Source organism: Calliphora vicina, chromosome 4, assembly GCF_958450345.1.
Source record: "Calliphora vicina chromosome 4, idCalVici1.1, whole genome shotgun sequence".
Taxonomy (NCBI): Eukaryota; Metazoa; Arthropoda; class Insecta; order Diptera; family Calliphoridae; genus Calliphora; species Calliphora vicina.
Genome location: NC_088783.1, coordinates 118,871,701 through 118,896,724, shown reverse-complemented (window position 1 = coordinate 118,896,724; position 25,024 = coordinate 118,871,701). Strand labels below are relative to the sequence as shown.

General features: G+C 26.0%; 1 protein-coding gene across 1 annotated transcript; it reads right to left on the bottom strand.

Moving 5' to 3' along the window:
* Positions 1 to 21,963: 21,963 nt before the first annotated feature.
* On the bottom strand, positions 21,964 to 22,920 carry LOC135958742 (uncharacterized). Its single transcript, XM_065509637.1, has one exon. It carries the CDS (start codon positions 22,918 to 22,920, stop codon positions 21,964 to 21,966), a length of 957 nt encoding a protein of 318 aa, XP_065365709.1.
* Positions 22,921 to 25,024: the final 2,104 nt, after the last annotated feature.

The window sequence follows — 25,024 nt, the reverse complement described above, 5'->3', positions numbered from 1 at the left end:
TTTTTCTTATTCGGGCATTAATCTGTATATTATTTTTACAAACAGCATTAATTTTATATAAAAAAAAATTATGAACTTTTTCTTGGTTACAGTTTTTCTTATTTAACTTTTATTTTTTTCATGTAAAGAATATTTTTGTTTACAGTATTTTTATCCTCCTCGAAACATCAAGATAAACTATCACATACAATCACATAAAACATATAAATGAAAAAATTTCTGGAAAAAAATATGCTCTTTTTGCATTTTCAATCAGTCCCTTTCAAGCCAGTTACCAGCACAAAAAATTTCAAAAGTCAACTGTATTTTTTTTTATTGTAAAATGTTGGCAACAAGAAATGTACTACAGTTTGTCTCTCTGGGTCCCTTTGTCTGTCCAGAACATATGTATGAATAAAATTCACTTGTTTTCTTTAAGCAAATGGTTACAGAAATGTTTGTACTCAACAATGTGTGAAAAAAACATGTTGATGGAAATATTATATCTGGAGTTTATGTGAAATAAGCATGAATTTCAAAAAGGAAATTGTTAAAATGACTTTATGTTTGGGTTCATGATAGTTGCAGTTATTTTTCCACTATCACTAAGTCAACTTAGCTTTGCCTCCCTATATGTGTGTATAAATCACGCTCTTGTCCAAAGTAAAAAACTGAAATTAATGAAATTCTCTCAGAATATTCATTAATGCTCTAGGTAGGTTGGTATTGAAAATCAATAAAATCAGATCAGTTGAAACAATTTAGAAAACCAAATCTTGAATAAATTTTTACAGAAATTCCCATTTTCATGTAGGCTATTTGAGATTCCACACAAGCCAATATAAATATCATTAAAACTAGTTTCCCTCATTCTGGTATTTTGACAGCAGCCATAAAGGAATTTGAACTTATATATCTTATCAAGGAATTTCAAGGTTTTGTTTGTAAAGCACCAGATTAAATTCAACATTATATTAGAATATATTAACATAAATTGTTAAGATTGTTTAAAAGTCAAAATTCCTTTAAATATTATTTGATTTTAAAAATCTTTATATATTTTATTTGTTGTTTATTTAAATCTTAGAATAGATAAAATTCAAGAGCACCCTTTTCATATGTCCTTTTAGCTGCAAAACATTTTATTGTTATATTTTTGGTCCCTTAAAAGTCTGGCACAAGAATAGATTCTATTCTATTATAAAGGCTAAGAAATATTTTCTAAAATATATAATAACCATGGTTAACAATGAATGACCTTCATATTAAAAACACTTGCACACATTTCTTTTGAGTAGCCTTTTTTTTGTTGTTGTTAAGAGTTTTTATGGCAAAACCAAAACATGTTTTAACAATTATGTAAGATAAACCATATAAGTATGCTATACTTAATAAACATACAAATTGAAAGAAACCATAGAAATTGTAAATGATTCAAAGGATTTTATAGAGTGCTGGACAATCTATAGGTTTAAGTAGATATTGTTGCTGCTTCTTCGGTTAGAAAATGGAATTTAATCAAACATAGCAGTTTTGAACCAACCCATTAAATTGAAGTTCTAGTTCAGTTCTAGTTCAGTTCTAGTTCAGTTCTAGTTCAGTTCTAGTTCAGTTCTAGTTCAGTTCTAGTTCAGTTCTAGTTCAGTTCTAGTTCAGTTCTAGTTCAGTTCTAGTTCAGTTCTAGTTCAGTTCTAGTTCAGTTCTAGTTCAGTTCTAGTTCAGTTCTAGTTCAGTTCTAGTTCAGTTCTAGTTCAGTTCTAGTTCAGTTCTAGTTCAGTTCAGTTCTAGTTCAGTTCTAGTTCAGTTCTAGTTCAGTTCTAGTTCAGTTCTAGTTCAGTTCTAGTTCAGTTCTAGTTCAGTTCGAGTTCAGTTCTAGTTCAGTTCTAGTTCAGTTCTAGTTCAGTTCTAGTTCAGTTCTAGTTCAGTTCTAGTTCAGTTCTAGTTCAGTTCTAGTTCAGTTCTAGTTCAGTTCTAGTTCAGTTCTAGTTCAGTTCTAGTTCAGTTCTAGTTCAGTTCTAGTTCAGTTCTAGTTCAGTTCTAGTTCAGTTCTAGTTCAGTTCTAGTTCAGTTCTAGTTCAGTTCTAGTTCAGTTCTAGTTCAGTTCTAGTTCAGTTCTAGTTCAGTTCTAGTTCAGTTCTAGTTCAGTTCTAGTTCAGTTCTAGTTCAGTTCTAGTTCAGTTCTAGTTCAGTTCTAGTTCAGTTCTAGTTCAGTTCTAGTTCAGTTCTAGTTCAGTTCTAGTTCAGTTCTAGTTCAGTTCTAGTTCAGTTCTAGTTCAGTTCTAGTTCAGTTCTAGTTCAGTTCTAGTTCAGTTCTAGTTCAGTTCTAGTTCAGTTCTAGTTCAGTTCTAGTTCAGTTCTAGTTCAGTTCTAGTTCAGTTCTAGTTCAGTTCTAGTTCAGTTCTAGTTCAGTTCTAGTTCAGTTCTAGTTCAGTTCTAGTTCAGTTCTAGTTCAGTTCTAGTTCAGTTCTAGTTCAGTTCTAGTTCAGTTCTAGTTCAGTTCTAGTTCAGTTCTAGTTCAGTTCTAGTTCAGTTCTAGTTCAGTTCTAGTTCAGTTCTAGTTCAGTTCTAGTTCAGTTCTAGTTCAGTTCTAGTTCAGTTCTAGTTCAGTTCTAGTTCAGTTCTAGTTCAGTTCTAGTTCAGTTCTAGTTCAGTTCTAGTTCAGTTCTAGTTCAGTTCTAGTTCAGTTCTAGTTCAGGTTCTTGTTCGGGTTTAGGTAGTTCAGGTTCTAGTTCAGTATTAGTTCAGGTTCTAGTTCGGGTTTATGTTCTAGTTCAGGTTCTAGTTTAGGTTCTACTTCAGGTTCTAGTTCAGTTTCTAATTCGGTTTATAGTTCAGATTCTACTTCAGGTAGTAGTTCAGTTCTAGTTCAGGTTCTAGTTCAGGTTCTAGTTCAGGTTCTAGTTCAGGTTCTAGTTCAGGTTCTAGTTCAGGTTCTAATTCAGTATTAGTTCAGGTTCTAGTTCGGGTTTAGGTTCTAGTTCTAGTTCAGATTCTAGTTCAGTATTAGTTCAGGTTCTAGTTCGGGTTTAGGTTCTAGTTCAGGTTCTGGTTCTAGTTCAGGTTCTAGTTCAGGTTCTAGTTCAGGTTTTAGATCAGGTTCTATTTCAGATTTCTACTTCATTTTTTAATATTTTGTTTTTGCTTAAAAGTTGTACAATATTCCGTTCTATCATTTATTTGAAATAATTTTAAACACTTCTTAATTTTCTGTTTCTCTGCCATATATCCCTTATTTTTGTTTTTTGTATTCTTACATTTTAATTCAATTAGAATGTTGCTTATTTATGTCATTTTAATACAGAACAAAATTTAAGCCAAATTTCTTATATTTCCAAACTATTTAATCCATTTACACAGATATAAAACCCACAAAAGTATGCTTTAAATTCTTACAAGTTTAGATAACTCCCTCTTTAGAAAAAAGAAAATAAGAAAGCAATTTTCCCAAAAATAATTTTATTACATTTATACTTGAATGCTTGGAACAACTGCTGTGTTGGTTTAACCACAGCTGGTATTATCTAGTTGTCAGTAAATGTCAAATTGTATGTAGAAGAAAACCACCTGTATTATATTGTCACCACATATGACACATTTGTATGTATTTTGCTAGCTAGATCTGTATACAACCCTAGCAGGAAAGAGTTTATTTTGTGAAAAAAACGTATGGATTTTATTGTATGTGTACATTGAAGCTTGAACAAAGAATAACAATACTAAATGCAGCAAAAAAAAAAAATGTATAAATTGTATGTTCATTTTACCACTTTACATTGTATTTCAATATAATACCACAACCTTTTATTATGTAGCCTCTCTTGTAGCTTGCTTGCAACATTTAAAGCGCATTCAACTTTTCTATTTTTTTTCTATTTATTTGCTTAGTATACTAAAGTACAAAGTGCTTTTATAGATGGTTTATAAAAAAAAAAATTGCATTGTAATATAATGCTTAAGTCTTTAAAATAAATTGAGTTTTTCATTTCATGTTATTTCTGGGTTTTTTTTGCATTCCTATACAGTTTTTCTATTTCTTGGGTTTGGTTTGCCTGTTATAAAATTATACTATAGATGTTATAGTTTGCAGTTTGCCTGACATCATCACTTTCCTATAGCTATTTTATGCTTGGTTATGAGTCAAAAGATACTGATGATTATGGTGTTATAGTTATAACTATTTGCAGCAAATAGTAGCAACAGTGTAGGGAAAGGCTCTTGTTTTTAATGGTATTTTGAATGGTGTTAAATTGCCATAAATTTGCATTGAGTTTAACTGAAATTTAAGCTGGTTTGAGGTAAAGATTTCTATAGAATTTGGTGGCTAAAAATTTTTTTTGGAAAAAAAAATATTCTGTCCTCAAATTTTTTATGAATTTTTTTCATTATTCGATAATTTTCTTTTTTGTTTGAAAATTTATAGCTTTTTGTTTAGATTTCCTGAAAAAAATTATTAAATTTTATTTGAAATCTTATAGTTTTTTGAGTTTTAAAAATATTGTTACCTAGAGCGTATGAGTAATATTAATTTTGTCTTATTTTTTTATAATTTGTATAGCTCAGCAATAAAACAAGATAGCAAACTGAAACAAAGTGTAGTTAAAAGAAAATACTTTAAGCTTTAATATTAATTAACAAAACTTTCTTGAGTTATGCTAAAATATCAGATTAAAGCCCCTTAAATTTCGAAATAAATTTTGAGAAATTTTTAAATTCTAAAAATAAATAAAATTTATATCAAAATTGTTTAATAAATAATATGATAGTAATTCCTTGTGAAATTTTATTTCAAAATTTAAAAAAAAATTATAGAGAATTTTTAATAAAATTTTTGGGAATTTGTTTAAATCAATAAATGTTTAATATGTTGTGTAGTTAGTTTTCATTTTTAATAAAACCTTAAATTTTCTTTGATTTACTGCATTTTATTTCCAATTTCTAACTTATTTTTTAAACAAGTTATACACATTTTTTGAAAACAACTCAAAATTAATAATAATCATACGCTCTAGAGAACATTTTTAAAAAAATTTAAAAAAAACTGTGTTAAACTAAAAGCAAGCTTTTTATATTTAATATTTGTGTTAAATAGTAAAAAAAACTATAAAACAAAATGCTTATTGATGGCATTAAACCCGTAGTACTTATATTGTTTCCTTGTAGAAAACAACACATGTTATAAATTTCATGCTTAAGTTTTTTTTTTTTTATTTTGTTTTGCTTCACCCTCTTGATATTACATTTAAAGCTTAAAACTTACAAACAAAAGTTTAAAATTTTTGTTTTCCTTCAATGCACATTTTTAGCTTAAAAAGCAATAAAAGTTTGGTTTTTAGTTTTTATTTGATATTTTCCCAGAAAACTTGCCAGAAAATTCATACAATCTAGGAAACTAAAGCGTGTTGTTGCTGTGAGCTGAAACAATTGTTGTATGTATGGCAAAACTTATATAAATCTTGTAATAATACTGGTACTTTGACATAATTGGCTAAATTTTTAGCTTTTTAGTAAAAATAAAAGGCCATTGGAAAAACTAGGGCAAGTCATGTAAGTCTTAGTATTATTTTTTTTGCTAACAACATCTTACAGCTCTCCATTAAACAGATTACAAACAAAAGTGTTAAATACTTAACAAACTACTAAAATTGTAAAACAAAAATGAACTAAGAAGCATTTTTAAGCTTTATAATGAGTTTCGAAACTCATAAACCATTGACCAGAAAACCACAACAATGCTATTTAAAAATCTTCTTCTCTTACAGCTTTTAATATAAAAAATTAAAAATGCTAAAACTCATAATAGACTTTTATATTTTGTGTGCACCAGAAAAGTCTATTTAAAACTCATATTATTTTTGTAAAAGAGTGTCAAAGAAATACCCCCTGAAAAGTCTTACATTAACTATATTTCATAAACATTTAAGTCTTGGTTATTGTTCATAAAATAAAGGTCTTTCAAAACTAGCTCCCCACACCCTTGTGGTTTTTATTATACTTATACTCTTATAGTTTTATGGTCTTATGGTTTTTAAGTATGCATATTTATGTTTAAATAAGAGTCACAATTTTTGGCCAAAATTTTTGTTGTCAGTAGGAATTAACTCAAGCAATAGGTAGCAGAACATAACACAAAAAGGCCATCTTAATTTATGCAAACTTAATAATAATGTCATTTAGGAAAGTATAAGAAAAACCTGTATAGGAAAAAGGTAAAGCAAAATAAGTTAATTAATATAACTTAAAAACAAAATGTTTATTCAGTAATTTTTAGTTAGAAAAATAATTAAAAATAATTTAGTAAAGCTTAATTAAATATAAATAAGATTTTATTAGTTCTTTTAAGCTAAACTCATTTAAAATTAAAGAATTCAAATATTTAAAATTTTCCTAAAAAAATATTTTTTATTTTTTACTTCAAATTCACAAATTTTATTATAAGTTTGTTAGTTATTTTATTTGTTTATTATAGCCCAAGGTCTTGTTAATAAAAATAATTTTATTTTATCTCTCTAGCTCAATTTCTTATGAAGTTACAGCCATTTTTCTAAAATAATACATAATTAATATTAATCATACGCACTAGATTAAACAAATTTTAAAATTGAAAAAAATAACCTTTAATTAACTTTTTTTATATTTTTTTTAAGAATAATGCATTGTAATAACAACATATTTTCTAAAATAAACAAAAAAATTTTGAATTTAAAAACAAAATGTTTCTTCTTGAATTTTTAGTTAGAAAAATTAATTTATAAAGAGCAAATAAATAAAATGAATGAAAACTGAATTTATAAAGAGCAAATAAATATAAATAAAATAGTTTGAGTACTTATAAGCATTTAACGCTAAATTCATTTAAAATTAGAGAATTAAAAAATTTTAAATTTTTTACTAAAAATATATTTCTATATTTTTTTTTAAATTTCTTAAATTGTATTTAAATTTTGTTATTTATTTTAATCGTTTATTATAACCCAAAGACTTGTTAATAAAAAGCATTTTATTTTATGTCTTTAGCTTATTTTCTCATGAAGTTACAGCCATTTTTCTAAAATAATACATAATTAATATTAATCATACGCACTAGGTTAAACAAATTTTGGAAATTAAAAAAATTCACTTTTAAATAACTTTTTTATATATTTTTTTATAAAAAAGCATGGTAGTAACGAGATATATTCTAAAATAAACAAAAAAATTTTGAATTTAAAAACAAAATGTTTCTTCTTGAATTTTATGTTAGAAAAATTATTAAGAATGAATGTATAAAGAGCAAATAAATATAAACAAAATTTTATGAGTTCTTATAAGCCTTTAACGCATAATTCATTTAAAATTGGAGAATTAAATTTTTTTTCAAAAAAAATGTTTCTACATTTTTTAAAATTTCTTAAATTTTATTTGAATTTTGTTATTTATTTTATTTGTTTATTATAACCCAAAGTCTTGTTAATAAAAATTATTTTATTTTATCTCTCTAGCTCAATTTCTCATGAAGTTACAGCCATTTTTCTAAAATAATACATAATTTATATTAATCATACGCACTAGATTAAACAAATTTTAAAATTAAAAAAAATTCACTTTTAATTAACTTTTTATATATTTTTTTTTAAAAAAAATGTATTGTAATATTCTAAAATATATTCTAAAATAAACAAAAAAAAATTGAATTTAAAAACAAAATGTTTCTTCTTGAATTTTTAGTTAGAAAAATGATTAAGAATAAATTTATAAAGAGTAAATAAATATAAATAAAATTTTATGAGTTCTTATAAGCCTTTAACGCTAAATTCATTTAATATTGTAGAATTAAAAATTCTTTTTTATAATTTTTTTTTTACTTTTTTTAAAATTTCTTAAATTGAATTTGAATTTTGTTATTTATTTTATTTGTTTATTATAACCCAAAGTCTTGTTAATAAAAAGCATTTTATTTTATGTCTTTAGCTTATTTTCTCATGAAGTTACAGCTATTTTTCTAAAATATTACATAATTAATATTAATCATACGAACTAGGTTAACAAAATTTTTAAATTAAAAAAAATTATTTTTAGTTGACATTTTTATATATTTTTTTAATAAAAATGCATTGTTATAGCAAGATATATTTTTAAATAAACAAAAAAATTTAAAAAATCTTGAATGAAAGTGTTTTTTTTGTAATTAAAAAAAAATTATAAAATTTTTTTTTTATAAATTGTTAAACGAAAACCTGGAATTAATTAAGTAAAATAATAAAATTAAACTAATTAAAATCAAATATTGAGTTTTTTTTCCAGAAATTTTAGTTAGCCAACAAAAAACATATGGTGAATGTGTTCCATCGGAGATCTTAAAGGACGATTTTGCATGTCAGAAATGTAGAATAAAAAATTTTAATTTAAAAAAACGTTTTTGACAGACAAAAAATTTACTTACAGACTAAACTAAAATGGGAATATTTCCACAAAACAAATTATTAGTTTCAATTTCTCTGCCATCTACTTAATATTGACAAAAAGAAACCATAACAAATTTCTTAATTTTAATGATAGATTGCTAAATTAATCAAATTTTTTATTTTTTCTTATAACAAGGCGTATGATTAATATTTAATTATGTGTTAACTAACACAATCCAACATAACTTTTAAACCAAGGCAATAAATTAAACAAATCAAATTGCAAATAAAGTTAGACATACCAGGCTTTGAACTAAACTAAAGCAAATAACTATATCATAACCACAAACTTATTTATAGTCCTTATAAAATCATATTTCCATAAATCTTATTTCCTTAAAGCTTATAAATTGCATATAAGTATATTTATTTCACAAATTCCCTTAAATTTATACAAATATTTTTCCTTTCCAACTATTTCCCTAACAAAAAAAGTCATCTCAAAATCCTATTAATAACTTTTTATCGCGTTTGGCATACATATTTGCTCTTGAATATTGGCGGAAAAACAACATTATTCAAAATAATGCACTTAGTGTCAATAAAGTTAAAAATGAGTTTATGACAAAAAGGGGGAGGGGATTTGGTTTTGTTAAAACAAGTAAAGAAAAGCAAAAAATAAATTGAAAATAGTGGCAAAATATAAAACTCAACTCCAGTGTACAAAAAAAAAAAGAATGAAAATAAATGGTTTTTTAACATTTTTGATTTTGTTTCCCAGAAAACAAATTTTTTTATAATATAAAACAAGAAATAACAAACCGTGTGTTGCTTGAGATTTATATAGAGGCATGACGTGAAATTCGTTTATAAAAAAAATTATTTGATATTTGATTCAAACTATTGTAAAATTTTATATTATTTTTGTAAGGCAATCTACTCTTAAAATCAGAATTTTCCAGAGTCTTAATTTTCAGAATGTTATTTTTAAAAAAGGCTTTGTTAAAGCTTAAACACATTTAATTCAACATATTTGATGAAATTCGTATTTAAATAGTGTTTTTCAATAAAAATATTTTTTTTGTTTGAGAGCGTATGATTAATATTAATTACTGGGTAAATTTAGAAAATCCTTTATAACTTGAGTTATAATCAAAGGATATTTTTAATTTAAAATGATATACAAAGAAAACACTTGAGGTTATAACACTAATGCTTAAAAAGAAATAAAATTTTAAAAATGTTTAAGAAAAAATTGTAAATAATCTGAAAAATAGATTTGGAAATTTTAAAATTTTTGAAGTTTTTTTTTTAAATTAATAAAAAAATTATAATTCTTACACTTGCAATAGCTGTTTAAAATATAAGCTTATTAAGTAAAGTAGTTTTAACAAGAACAGCAGTATCTTAGGAGACTAATAAATATATTTTACTTACTTTCAATACAACATTTCTAACTCTATAGAAACATATTTAAAATAAATAAGAATCACCATCTTGCTGTTTCCACATATTTGTATAAGCAGTTTTTTCTATTGCCTTCAAAACGGAAATGCACTGACAAATATACAAACAGTTTCGTTTTCAAAGGAAGTGGATAAAAGAGTAAAATGAAGAAAAATTTTATATTAAATTATAGTTATAGCAATGTATGTATGTAATTGTAAAATGTGTGAGAATGTGTTTCCCTTTCCCAGCATAAAAAGCTTTCTTATTATGATTTATGACACACATTTATTTAGTTAATGTTTAGAAAAATGCTTTTCAAGTAAATAAAGTATGAGAAAGAAAAGCAAGAATAAACTGGTAGATGCATAAAGACAATTGAATTTTTACAATTGTGTAAATTAGTTTCAATATACAGCATAAAGAAGCAGAGAAAAGAAGAAATGAAATTGAAAGAAATTCAGATGTGAGTGTTGAAATGATAAATTGCCAGGATTTTAAAGGAAATAATGTTTTAGCATGTGACTAAGATGTTTAAAATTTAAGAAATTTATTTAAAAGTTAATATTTTGCAATAAAGTTTTAATTTCAGGGCAACATTCATTAATATAGATCAAAAGCAAATTAAATTAACAGCGGTTTTATTACTTAATATGTTAAAAATACAATAAATATCTTTTTTTTTATCATTTTAGGTAAAACTAAAAAGCTTTTAGAATTTTTTGTTTTGGTAGCGTATGATTAATATTAATTAATGGGTATATTTAGAAAATCTTTAATAATTTCTGTTGTAATAGAGGTACTTTAAAAAAAGTAGTACAGTAGAGAAAGCAAACATTGTAAGTTATACGATTTTGAATAAAAATTTAAAAAAAAAATTGTATTTTAGTAAAAAAAAATGAGGACGAAGTTAAAAAAAGAAAAATTAAAAAATATTTTTAATTGCATTTTTTATTTTTTATAAAGCAAATGAGTAGTAAATATATTGAAAATAGAAAAAAAAATTTTAGCATTTGTAAAAATAATAAAATGCATTGACAATTTTCAATTAAGGTAGCGTATGATTAATATTAATTATTGTGTAGGCTGACAAAATCTCTAATTATTTCTGTTGTTATAAAGGGATTTTCAAAATGTAAAACTGTATAGAAAGCAACCACTATAAGTTATACAATTTTTAATATAAATTTGAATAAAATTTATATTTTAGTAAAAAAAATTAAGACGAAAAAAAAGACAAAATTATTTTTTAAATTCCAATTTTAAATTTTTATATAGCAAATTAAATTAACAACGGTGCTTATTATTTTTGTAGTAATTATGTTAAAAATACAAAAATATATTGATTTTAGCAATTAAAGTAATAATAAAAGCTTTTCCAATTTTCAGTTATGGTGGCGTATGATTAATATTAATTACTAGGTATGTTGAAATAAACCTTAATAATTTCTGTTGTTATTAAGCGATTTGAATAAAGTAACTGTATTTAAAATGAAAACTCAATAGGCTTTAAGATTTTCAATGAAAATTGGAACTAAATCTGTTGAATAGTGAACAAAATTAAGACGAAAGTAAAATAATTTTTTCAAAAATATTTTTTTTTCAATATTTCTTATATTACTATAATTTATAGTTCCCTAATAATGATTTTTACCTAAAATATAAAACTTTTGAAAATTTTGAGTATGTTTTTTGTTAATCAAATAAAAAACCAAAAAATTTTAAAAGATGTTTTTATTTGAAAGCTAATTTCCATATTAAAACTCTATAAAGCTGATTAAATTAGCAACAGATTTTATTTTTTTTTGAACAGTAAACCTGTTGAAAATACAATAAAATCTTGTTTTAAGCCTTTAAAGTGATAATAAAAAGCCTTTAGAAATTTTAATTTTGGTAGCGTATGATTAATATTAATTATTGTGCAGGTTTAGAAAATTCTCCAAAAGTTCTTTTGTTATAAAGGGATTTTTTAAAAGTAAAACTATTTGAAAAGAAAACACCATAAGTAAAATGATTTTGAATAAAAATTTGAACAAAATTTATATTTTAAAAAAAAAATATTCAGATAAAATTAAAAATTAAAAAAAAAATATTTATTTTAATTTTTATACAGCAAATTGAAATAAACAACGAATTTTTTTATTTAAGGAGTAGTTATGTTAAAAATACAAAAATATGTTATTTTTAGCAGTTGAAGTAATACAAAAAAGCATTTAGAATTTTTTGTTTTTGTAGCGTATGATTAATATTAATTACTGAGTATGTTTAGCAAATCCCGGATAATTTCCGTTGTGATAAAGGGATTTTAATAAAATAAAAGTGTGAAGAAAGCCAAGTCCATAAGCTTTAAGACTTTCAATGAAAATTTAAACTAAATCTATTTTTTATTAAACAAAAATTAAAATGAAATAAGTTAAAATTAAAAAAATATTTTCTTAATTTATATACAATCAATTAAATTTACAACCATGCTTTTGATTTAAGTAGTAGTTATGTTAAAAAAAACAATGATTTATAGTTTTTAGTAGTTAAAGTAATACAAAAAAGCATTTAGAATTTTTTCATTTGGTAGCGTATGATTAATATTAATTTATGGGTATTTAGAGAAAATCCTTAATAATTGCTGTTGTTATCAAGCGATTTTAATAAAATAAAAGTATTAAGAAAGCAAACACCATAAGCTCTCTGATTTTCAGTGAAAATTTTATTTAAATTTATTTTTTGGAAACAAAAATTAAGACAAAATTAAAAAAAAATTTTGAAAAAAAAAAATATTTTTTTTTACTTATTTTATATTACCATAATTTAAAGTTAGTTAATGATGATTTTTAAATAAAACTTTAGTTTCTGAGTACTTGCAAAGTATTTTGTGTTAATTAAAGTAATTTTTATTAGGTATTTAAACATTTTTTAAGATTTTGTCTTATGCTCATGGTGTCAGGAATTTTTATTTAGGTCATGTCACATAAATTATATTTAATTTGTTTAATTTTCTAACATTTTATGTTGTTTTTAAGACATAATTGTTAAAAGAAATGTGTATTTTGCTTAATTAAATAGAAGTTTATGTCATTTACTTAAATTTTGTTGTAGATTTGCTTTATAATAAAACGAAATTTATGTGTTTCAGCAAAGTCTTGGTTGACTTATTTTACAACATAAAAGGATGTTTTAGAACTGCGACATGCTAGCCCAAGAAAACAACACCTCAGCATGCACGAGAAAGAACTTAGGAGAGGATTGTTAATAACACAATAAACTATAATTGAAAGCAGTATTTTTATGATTAAAACAAAAGCTTTTAAAGCAGTAAAACAGGTCTTAAATACTTTCCTTTTAATACTGTTTTTTTATATTAAACACTTAATCATTTTATTTTCATTCCCTTTCTCTAGTTTATTTACTGCTCATACATCACTTTAACCTGGTCATTTATCTTACCCACAAAAACATAACCAAAAAACAACTTTAACAGCAGCCTGACAAAAACACAAATATCTACTGTGTAGACCACAATAAAATTGGCAGCCTACAAGCAACAATACACCAGGAATTTCTTCTTGGCGACATGATTTTATTATGCATCATTAATACAAAATACAACCGCAAATGCAAGATACATTTAACAAACCATTTAAACAGCAGTTTAAAGCCAATACAGTAGAAGCTCTTTGATAGAACTTATCTTAGAAAAGTTAAACAAAATCACTTGTTTTTATCACGGTTTAAAACAGTTTACTGTTTCCCCCTCATTTGTATCTGTTTCTTCATTGTGACATTTATCTCTCATTGGTTTCAGTAGTTCTTTTTTTCGCATACTTGTTCATTTTTCATAGCAACTGCACTTGTATACGTGTCTTAACGTGACATTTTGACCAATTTGTGATAATTTTTTTCTCTACTCTTTTGCTTGTTTTGGTACGCTATTGTGGGCGTTGATTTTTTTCCACCACACATTGAAAATTGATGACTTTGAATTGATTATATTGAACGGAATGTGTGTTAAAGTGATCAAGTGAGAATGTGATTGTTGTTTGCTAGCAACTATTCGCAAAAAAGTATTGCATACAGTTTGGGAGGAGGAAAATTAATCAAGTGCTTAAATGGTGAGTGCAAAATAATTCAATTGCAGATAAATATCACTTTAAAAAAGAACACAGGAAAACTGTTAAAAAGAACAAACATTCATATAAATAATATAGTGTATTTTCAGTAACGAAATTTCTTTGAAGTTGATCAATAAAATATAGATTTAAACCACTTAAAATAACTCACAGTTTATACTACTTTAAACACAAAAGTTTAAACTAAAAACAAATATGTATGCATGTTGGCCTTTTCATAACTTATTACACTTAGTGCTCACTTTTAATTTATATTCAATTTCATTCATGTTCATATGACAAACCTAAAAAATCACAAACTTATGCCAACAATCCCTGTTATTGTTTTAAATTATAATCGGGATTAATAAATCTTGACAAAGTTTTCCACTCACATTGGGTGTCATAAATTAACAGAAAACTTTCTTTGAAACTTGTACACCACATAAAGACATTGTCTTATAAAAGGATATTTGTATGCAAACTTATGTAGGTATAGGCTCACGTATATTTTTAGTTGAATAGAAGAACCACACATTATTGGAATTGTTATAAAAAGTAACTAAAGCCTATTATTAAGAAGCTATAGAAACACAGATTTTATCTTAAAGTTATGTAGATAAAGGGAAGGTAACCCCCAGAAGCAAAAATCTAAAGCTTTATTTAGTTTTGGTTTTGGTTCTAGTTCAGGTTCTAGTTCAGGTTCTAGTTCAGGTTATAGTTCAGGTTCTAGTTCAGTTCTAGTTCAGTTCTAGTTCAGTTCTAGTTCAGTTCTAGTTCAGTTCTAGTTCAGTTCTAGTTCAGTTCTAGTTCAGTTCTAGTTCAGTTCTAGTTCAGTTCTAGTTCAGTTCTAGTTCAGTTCTAGTTCAGTTCTAGTTCAGTTCTAGTTCAGTTCTAGTTCAGTTCTAGTTCAGTTCTAGTTCAGTTCTAGTTCAGTTCTAGTTCAGTTCTAGTTCAGTTCTAGTTCAGTTCTAGTTCAGTTCTAGTTCAGTTCTAGTTCAGTTCTAGTTCAGTTCTAGTTCAGTTCTAGTTCAGTTCTAGTTCAGTTCTAGTTCAGTTCTAGTTCAGTTCTAGTTCAGTTCTAGTTCAGTTCTAGTTCAGTTCTAGTTCAGTTCTAGTTCAGTTCTAGTTCAGTTCTAGTTCAGCTTCTAGTCCGGGTTTAGGTAGTTCAGTTCAGGTTTAGGTTCTTGTTCAGGTTCTAGTTCAGGTTCAGGTTCTAGTTTAGGTTCTAGTTCAGGTTCTAGTTCAGGTTCTAGTTCAGGTTCTAGTTCAGGTTCTTGATCAGGTTCTAGTTCAGGTTCAGGTTCTAATCCAGGTTCTAGTTCTTGTTCAGGTTCTAGTTCAGGTTCTATTTCAGGTTCTTTCCCCTTAGTTAAGTAACAATTACAACTTATGTTATGAGATTTTGTGGAAATTCCTAAAGTTTTTAGAGATTATTTTAAATTTTCGCTGATTTATTTATAACCAGTTAAAAAGTTTTAAAATAAATTTGAATAGTGGCATGAAAATGTGGAAAATGGCATGTTTGCTATAAATTATTTTAATAGAAAGACATATCGATGAATACTAAATTGCTTATTACAGTCAACTATTGTGAAATAATTTAAATAATTTGTAGTATTAAAGGTTGTTTAAATAAGTAAATAGAAACATAAATTTATGACATTGCTTCCATATTTATTTGTCTTTCAATACACATTTATTTCTTGTCTTTTCAGTCATCCATCCTTTGTTTTTCTTTCTCCGTCTTAAATATTTCCTATCAGCCTTTTTTTCTGCCTGTCTCCAATATTTCGTTTTTCTGTCTGGTTTGTTGGTCTTTACAATTCGTCTTTTTAAATTTGATTGAATGGTAAAACACAATTCAATTTTCAATGCGACCAAAAAATAAAAAAAACACAACAGAATTATTTTGAAGACAATGAAAACAAACAAATTAAAGTGGAGAAATAAGAATAATGGAAGAAGCTATTGAAAATATGTACTCAGACATCAACAGAGAATAGACGAATTTAATAGCAAATGAATTTATATTGTCATTGTTCATTGAACTAAACAAATTAGTCAATTAATTAAAAAATAAAGCAAATTAATTTGAAATTGAAAATAATTGTGAGTAATTAAAAGAATGGCTGGTTTTGAAGGGAAAATTAAATAAAAGAAACATTAAGTTTATTAGTTTTGATAAAGAAACTAGACTATTATAGAAGCAATACTAGAGACGAGACTAGAATAGAGACTAGACTAGAGACTAGACTAGAGACTAGACTAGAGACTAGACTAGAGACTAGACTAGAGACTAGACTAGAGACTAGACTAGAGACTAGACTAGAGACTAGACTAGAGACTAGACTAGAGACTAGACTAGAGACTAAACTAGAGACTAGACTCGACTAGAGACTAGACTAGAGGTTAGACTCGACTAGAGACTTGGCTAGAGAGTAGACTAGAGACTAGACTAGAGACTAGACTAGAGACTAGACTAGAGACTAGACTAGAGACAAGTCAGTTCTTAAACTTGCATAAATTTTGTTGCATATTTTTTGGTAATTTTTTTTAAATCCAAATTATTTTTATCTTATCTGCAGCAACAAACTAGAAAGGAAACAAATTGTTTTTTTTTTTGTTTGTGGCAAAATAAATTGGCTTAATAAAATCATATAAAAAACATTCTGTAGAATAAAGCAACTCAGTTGGATAATTGTATATTATGATTGCAATATACTACACATTTTCTATGGATTTAAATTACATGCTTTTGAAAATAAAAATTTCTATAGAAAATTGACTAAAGTATGAAATAGAGAGATAGTGTTGTAGTAAAATAAATATATAAATACGGAAATAAAAATAGTTTTAAATCATTATTTTTTATAGCTCTTCAATTTAAGGCAATTATATGAAAGATAATGTTTAATTCAACACAATTTGCTGCCATTTGCTTGAATTAGGTTATTGTTATTATGCACTTGCTACAAAAATTTTATAAAGAAATTTCGTTAGTGTAAAACAAATAATGTTGCTTAAAATTAAACTTTTTTTCTAGGGGAGGGAGAAAAGAATTTTTAAAAATATTATAAGAAAAAAGGGGTTTTATATATTAGCTGTTTTTATGGCTAAATATTAAAATTGTTAAAAAATACTTTTTAGGAAATTTTTTTAAGAATTAAAAAAAAAATATATTTTCCTTTTTTATTTTATTTTAGATATTGTTTCTTTGCATTAATTTATATTTTTATTAATTTTGTTTATGCCTCAAAAGATAATGAAAACCAACAATTTCATTGTCTTTTACAGAACTAAAATTAACTAAGTCGTTTGAAAACTATTAAATTTTTTGTAAAAATATGAGAAATTAATAATAATCATACGCCTTCAGCAAGAGATTTTTAAAATGTTGCAAAAACAGCTGGAACAGTTGTTTTTTATTAAAAATCAGCTAAAATTAATTTGAAAGCAATGATTAAATAACATTTAAATTAATGCAATTCATAATTTTTTAATTTAGGCAAGATTTTTGTTAGCTCAAGGATTTTTTTTCCAATTTAATATTAATTCTTATGTATTTTCTTTGGACTAATGTACATATTTATTTATGCACTTTATGCTTAGAACAGTTGGCTTTTAATTGCCTTTTACAGAACTAAAATATTATAATTCGTTTGAAAACTATTGAATGTTTTGTAAAATTATATGAAATTAATAATAATCATACGCCACCTTTCACAAGATTTGGAAAAAAAGTTGAAAATTAAAATAATATATAAATTTGTATACCCTTCACCTTCGTGAGAAGGGTATATATAAGTTTGTTGTTCCGTTTGTAATTTCTACATTTTTCATTTCCTACTCTATAAAGTATATATATTCTGGATCCTTATAGATAGCGAAGTCGATTAAGCCATGTTCATCTGTCTGTTGAAATCAATTTTCTGAAGACCCCTGATATCCTCGGGATCCAAATCTTCAATAATTCTGCCAGACATGCTTTCGAGAAGTTTGCTATTTAAAATCAGCAAAATCTGTCCAAAAATGGCTGAGATATGAGGATAAAACCAGGACAACCTCGATTTTTGACCTATTTTTGATATCTGGATTACTAATTCATTAATATAGACAATATGGATATCTAATGATAGACATTTCAAAGACCTTTGCAACGACGTATATAAGACCATAGTAAGTTGGCCCTACAATGGGTCAAAATCCGAAAAAATATTTTTTATTCCAAATTTTTTTTTCATAAAAAAAAAATTTTAAATTTAAAAAAAAAAAAAAATTAAAAAAAAACAATTAGAAAAAATTTTTTTTCCAAAAAATGAAAAAACTGCAAAAAAAAAAAAATTTTGTTCACCTAAAAATATTTAAAATTTTTATTTTTAAGTATAATTTGGTGAAGGGTATATAAGATTCGGCACAGGCGAATATAGCTCTCTTACTTTCGAGAAGTTTGCTATTTAAAATCAGCAAAATCGGTCCACAAATGGCTGAGATATCAGGAAAAAACAGGACAACCTCGATTTTTGACCTATATTTTAATATAGACAATATGGATATCTAATGATAGATATTTCAAAGACCTTTGCAACGACGTATATAAGACCATAGTAAGTTGGACCTACTATGAGTCAAAATCGGAAAAAATATTTTTTAGTCCAAATTTTTTTTTCACCAAAAAAAAATTTTAAAAATCCAAAATTTTTTTTAAAATTAAAAAAAAAAAATTTTTAATTTACAAAAATTTTTTTTTAATTTTGAAAAATTTTTAAAAAACAATTCCAAAATTTTTTTTTTCCAAAAAATGAAAAAACTGCAAAAAAAATAAATTTTGTTCACCTAAAAATATTTAAAATTTTTATTTTGAAATATAATTTGGTGAAGGGTTATTAAGATTCGGGACAGCCGAATATAGCGCTCTAAATTAAAATTAAAGATGTTTAAATTATGATTGTTATAATGGGAATTCCCGGGAATTTTGCCAAAATTGTTTTTAGTATTTTTCTAAAAGTATTATTTGGTGAAATGTTGTCCTTTTTTATACATACATATATATCTCATTTTATTTATTTTATTGTTGTTCTTTAATATCAATTTATTTATTTATTTATTTATTTAGTCTATGGATTAACTCCGTTCAGACAAAAAATTAAAATATTATAAATATTACAAACAAATTTAATGTAATCTATTTAAATATAAAATTAAATTACGTTTAATAATATTAATACTCAAAGTTGTATCGATAATATTGTACAAATCATTAAAATTTAAACAGATTCGACGAAAAGAGTCAGCATTAGCATAATTTTGTTGAAAATATGGAATTTTTAACGGATGGTAATAACGTGTAGGGCGTTGAGGGACATTAAAATGTAAGTTGCTTAAAAGGAACTCTGAGCTAATATTGCCATTAATAAGGTTGATAAGAAATATGACATTCAACATTGTTCGGCGACTTTTTAAAGTTGGTAAATTGAGTTCCAATAACCTGGTACTGTATGGAGGAAGATATATAGATGGATTTGGGTAAGATCTCCTTAAAACGAATAGCAGAAATTGTTTTTGGACAGACTCAATACGATCACTATGGATGTTATAATATGGATCCCATATGATTGATCCATATTCGATTATAGGTCTTACAAGAGCTATATACAACTGTTTTGTTATAGATGGATCAGAAAATTCCTTTGACCATCGTTTAATAAAACCAAATACACCACGAGCTTTATTAGTACACATATTTATATGTTCGATAAAAGATAACTTAGCATCAAATAATACACCAAGATCCAAGAAAACATCAACAACCTCTAATTTGAAATCACCAAGGAAATAGCATCCAATTGATCTAGTTTTTCTGGAAAAACGCATATGTTTACATTTTTTTAAATTAATATCCAAGATGTTAATTTGGCACCAAACGAAGAATAAATTTAAATCCTGTTGTAAATGGGGCTGAACAATAGAGTCGGCACAACATGAAAACAGTTTTACATCATCTGCATACATAAGTATGTTGGAAAATTTTATTGTGGTAGGAAGGTCGTTGATATACAATAGGAATAGTATTGGTCCTAGATGACTGCCTTGCGGAACTCCAGATTTGACGATAATATTTTTAGACAATGCATTATTAAAACGCACACGTTGTTCACGACGGACAAGATAAGATTTTATCCATTCCAAGCAGCAATTCGTAAATCCCATTATATACAGCTTATGCAACAAAAGATCGTGGTTAACTCTATCGAAGGCTTTACTAAAATCAGTGTAAATAACATCGGTATTACATCCATTAATGAAACCATTATTAATTATTGTTGTCAGTTCTAGCAAATTAGTCGTAGTCGAACATCCTTTACGAAAACCATGTTGGAAAGGTGTAATTATGGAAGAAACTTGATGACTTAAAAATTCGGTTAGATATTGTTCAAAAAGCTTAGGAATGACGCTTAATTTAGCAATACCTCTGTAGTTTATTATATTCGATTTATTCCCAGATTTAAACAGTGGAATAATAAAAGATTTTTTCCATAATTTCGGAAAGTAGCCATACTTTATAGACATGTTGAATAATATTGTTAAAGGTGTTGCTAAAGATTGTGCACAATTTATAAGAAGGCAGCTAGGAATACCATCAGGTCCACTGTAGAAAGATGGTTTTAGTTTGATTAATAGAGTGATCATATTGGCAGTAGTGATGAATGGAAATGAAATAGGTTGTTGTTCTGGAATATAAAATGGATAAGTTTTTGATGTATCATATTCAGCATTAGTGTAAGTTGAAGCAAAAAAATCCGCAAACAAATTACTTATTTCCATATGATTGGAAGTCTCGGTTGTAAGGTATTTCATTAAGGACGGAAATCCGACGGAATTCCTTTTCGAGTTAACAAATTTATAAAATATTTTAGGGTCGCGTTTAAAGTTCAGTTTCATCATATTTAGATAATTTTTATAAAGGTTAAGATTGAGTAAATTGTATTTAGCACGGTATAGAGAATATTTAGTGTAATCATTCAGCAATCCAGTTTGTTTATACTTCTTATAAAACTTATTTTTTATATTTTTTAATCTTGATAGAGGTTTTGAATTCCAAGGAGGGCCAGATTTATTAAGAACTGCATATTTAGGTACACAATCATCAATGTAATAAAACAAAGTTTTGTAAAATGAATTTATAGTTGCATCAATTGCTGCCGGAGTACCACTGGATAACGACAAAATTTGATGCCAGTTTGTATTATATAAAAAGAAATTTAAATCGTTGTAGTTAGTCTTTTTAAAACAGTAATCTTTTATGTTATTTAGTTTTTTATTTGGTTTCCCGGAAATTGGATAATTACAGTTGACTTCAATAGTAGGATGATGACGATCTTCCGGTTTAGTGACAGGATGATGACGGACCAAGGAACAATCTTTAGGTTCATTTACGAATACCAAATCAAGTAGTTTATTAGAGACATTTAATACTCCATTTATTTGAAAAAGACATAAATCCGAAATGTTGTTTAAGAATTCTTCGATGAAATTGTTTATATTTATTGGAGAATAACAAGAAGAATCAGGTATATATTCCCAAGATAGATAAGGTAAATTAAAATCTCCAAACACGAGGACCAAGTCTTCGGGGCTAATCGAATTAACGACGGATTTTATTGCAGAGAAGTGTTGAAGATAGGTTATTTGATCTGAATTTGGAGGAATATAGGAACATGTAACGAAAATGTGTTTACGGTTTAATTTTATTTTGACTGCAATAAATTCAACATTGTTTAACGGAATGTTGTCAATTTCAATGGTCTCCAAACATTTAGACACAGCAATCAAAACTCCACCACCAGTAGTATAAGTAACTCTGTCACGTCTAAAAATTATATATTTATTGCAAAAAATTTCAGAATTTAAAATATTGCTGTTGAGCCATGTTTCGGAAAATACAAGGATTTGATGATTTAGATCAAAACTATCAATATACAAGTTAGAGAGTTTAGATTTAATACCATTTACATTTTGATATATAATATTTAATTGAGTATCATAGTTGTTGATCAGTTTTTTGAAAAATTAGTTGAGCGGGAGGGCAAATGAACAGTATTAGCTGATCTTTGGTTGTCTCTGTAAACATATTCACGAATCAATGCATTATCAGGCCAAAATCTAGGATCTATTAAATGGTCAAAGATTTCGGGAGGTACCATAATTTTAAATGATGCAATAGTTCTCGGCTGAGAATATTTAAACTTATAGATCACCATTTCAACATCAAGATTCAATTTGGTTTTGATATAATATTCAATATCGTCAATTGAAGTATCAAAAGCAAAACGGGAGATAAAAATAGTTTTTTTAGGTGGTATAACTCTAAGAGGATGGATGTTAGTAGAGTTCTGAGCAGGGTGAATAACAACTGGCTGAATTGCAGAAGTAACAGGGATAAACGTTGTTCCTGTATTAATATCCATCATATTCATAGTTGTAGATTCCAAAGGAGAACGGGGGTAAATTTCTGATGTAATGACATTTTCTTCAACGGGGAAACTGGGATTAATGTTCAGGTTTGTATTTCCTGGAGGAAAATTTGTATCAACATCAGACGAGGATGTAGAACCGGCAGCTTTTGAGCAGGTGATATACGGTGGTACAGATCCAGAGTTCGTCTTCTTGCGTTTAGGAGAAAAAATATTAGCTGAAGATGTAAATTTTTCCAGATTTGAGTATTTGGTGAATAATTCGCCATATTTAATGAGTTTAGTTTGCAGCAACAGAAATTCCTTATTGATCTTGTCAAATTCATCTTTAGAACTTTTAAAAAGATTATAAAATTCAACACTAATATTTTTGCAATTTGGACAAGTCCAGTGCAGGGATTTTTGAGGGTCAGCTAGAGAATCAGCATCACGTGCTTTTAGGCCACTGCACTTCAAGTGATAGCACCCAACGAATAGCCAGCAGGATACCATACGATCATTGCCAGTAATTTGACAGTTTACGTTTGAACATTCCATAATTACTTAAAGGTTGGACAGCACAGGGAATTTATAGATGAAAATGGTAATTCTCTATTACAGCTTATCAAATTCACAAACCACAATATTGTTAGAGTAGGTAATACAGTTCCAGAATTGCCAGGATAGACAATAAATTAAAACATATGATCAATACAAAAACATATGATTAAAATAAATAGAGCACGTATGTATGTATATAATGTAAACAACTTTTATGCAAATATCACTTTAGTTGAAAATACACAAATGAACGCTGACTCGGAAAAACTCAGTCTTTTCATAAGAGACAAATGAATAAATATGTCAAAGGAAACACGTATTCATATAGTACACGAAATTAAACAGTAAAATTTTAATATTTTTTTGTAGAATAATGCGAGACACACGAAAATACGTCAAAACACGATGAGGTGACCAGACTAATGTTTCCATATACAGGTGTAAATTTAATTAAAAACATACTTCACTGTATTGTTTTGTCTGTATGGCAAGCAACATCATGCACAAAAATAAACAAAATTTATATTTATTCAGGTATACTGGAGGAAAAAAAACTGCCAAAAAAAAACCAGAGTAATTTTAACGTAACACAAAATTCAGACAATATTCGGACACTCCAATGAATGTATTTGCACATGTAAATACATGGATATGATTGTAAAAATATATGCATTACAATGCAAATAAAGTACGAAAAAGAAATTTAATATAACTGGGGAACAAAATAATCACAATGTCACCATATTGTGAGAGTGTTGCAACTCAGGGCAACAAAAAAATATGTAAAACTACTAGACAGTAACATCAGGCCATAAAGGACATGATAAATCTAAAACTGCTACAAAATATCCTTGTATTTGCAAAAGGCTTAGCTGTTTATCCATCTCTTCGCAAAAAAAACATCAGCAACATCATGTCATGGCAATAAATATAATATTTTTCCTTTTTATTTTGTTACTTTTTTTGTCATGTAAATAAATGACAAGGAATTTGTTTTTTTTAAACAATTATTACTTAAGAAAAAAAAACTTAATAAAACATTTTATAAAATGAACTAAAAGCAATCAATAATCTAGGTATGTAATTTAATCTGAAACAAAAAGACTTTGCTGTTCAATACCATTTCAATTATAAATTCTTAACAAAACTGTCCCTTTTTTTAACAAAAAATATCGATCATCCATCAATATTTCCGGTTTTTTCTAGCACAAACATGTCTCATTACTTTTACTTTTCTTGGAAACTTATTGACACTATAATGATTTATGAGTGTTTTTTCTCCAAAAAAAAAGTATAAAGAAAAAAATAAGAAAACTATAGAAAAACATACATCATATCTTGATGATTTCCTTTCATTACATTTACTATTAAAACATAAACACCTACATAAACTTACAAAATATTTATACTTTAATATTCATAAAATAATTTATTACTTTTTCTTCTACACTTGAAATTCAAATAAAGTTTATTAAGGATTAGCAATAAATAATTCTGTTTAAAAGGGTTTGAGTCTACAGCAAATGATCTGAAAAGTCTTAAAGGTTGTAATGAATTTCCAACTTAATTTTGTTTTATTTAATATAAATATACTCTTTAGTAGTATTAAGCTTTTTTCCACCTATTCAAAAGCTTTCCAAAATCATTGTGGATTTTTTAAAAAAACTTTTTACTTCAAGAAGTCTTTTGATTTAAACTAAACACTTTTAAAAAGCTTTTCAATATCAAAAAACTTTCTTAACAGTCTCTAATTAAAATGCTTTGTGATTATTAATCAAAATATTCTTTTAAATTTATTTAGAAATGTGTATTTTCTCTAATTTAAAAATCTTGGTGCTCTGGAGCGTATGAGTATTATTAATTATGAGTTATTTCACAAAATTAAACATAACTATGTTATCAAACGAGTGATAAACTTCAAGTAAGTTGGGTTTGATTAAGAAATATTTAGACTTTCTTTTAATTAACAAGTAATTATTTAAAATTAAATAATTGTGGATTTATAAAAGTTCAAAATTGGAAATGTTTTTAGAATTAATTTTGAATTTTCAGTTTTTAAAAAAAAGTTTTTGCTTTAATTTTTAAACGATTTCCAGAAAAA

What these genes read in the sequence shown, in the direction of transcription:
- LOC135958742 (XM_065509637.1), bottom strand. Translation starts at nt 22,920, where the DNA reads ATGGAATGTTCAAACGTAAACTGTCAAATTACTGGCAATGATCGTATG.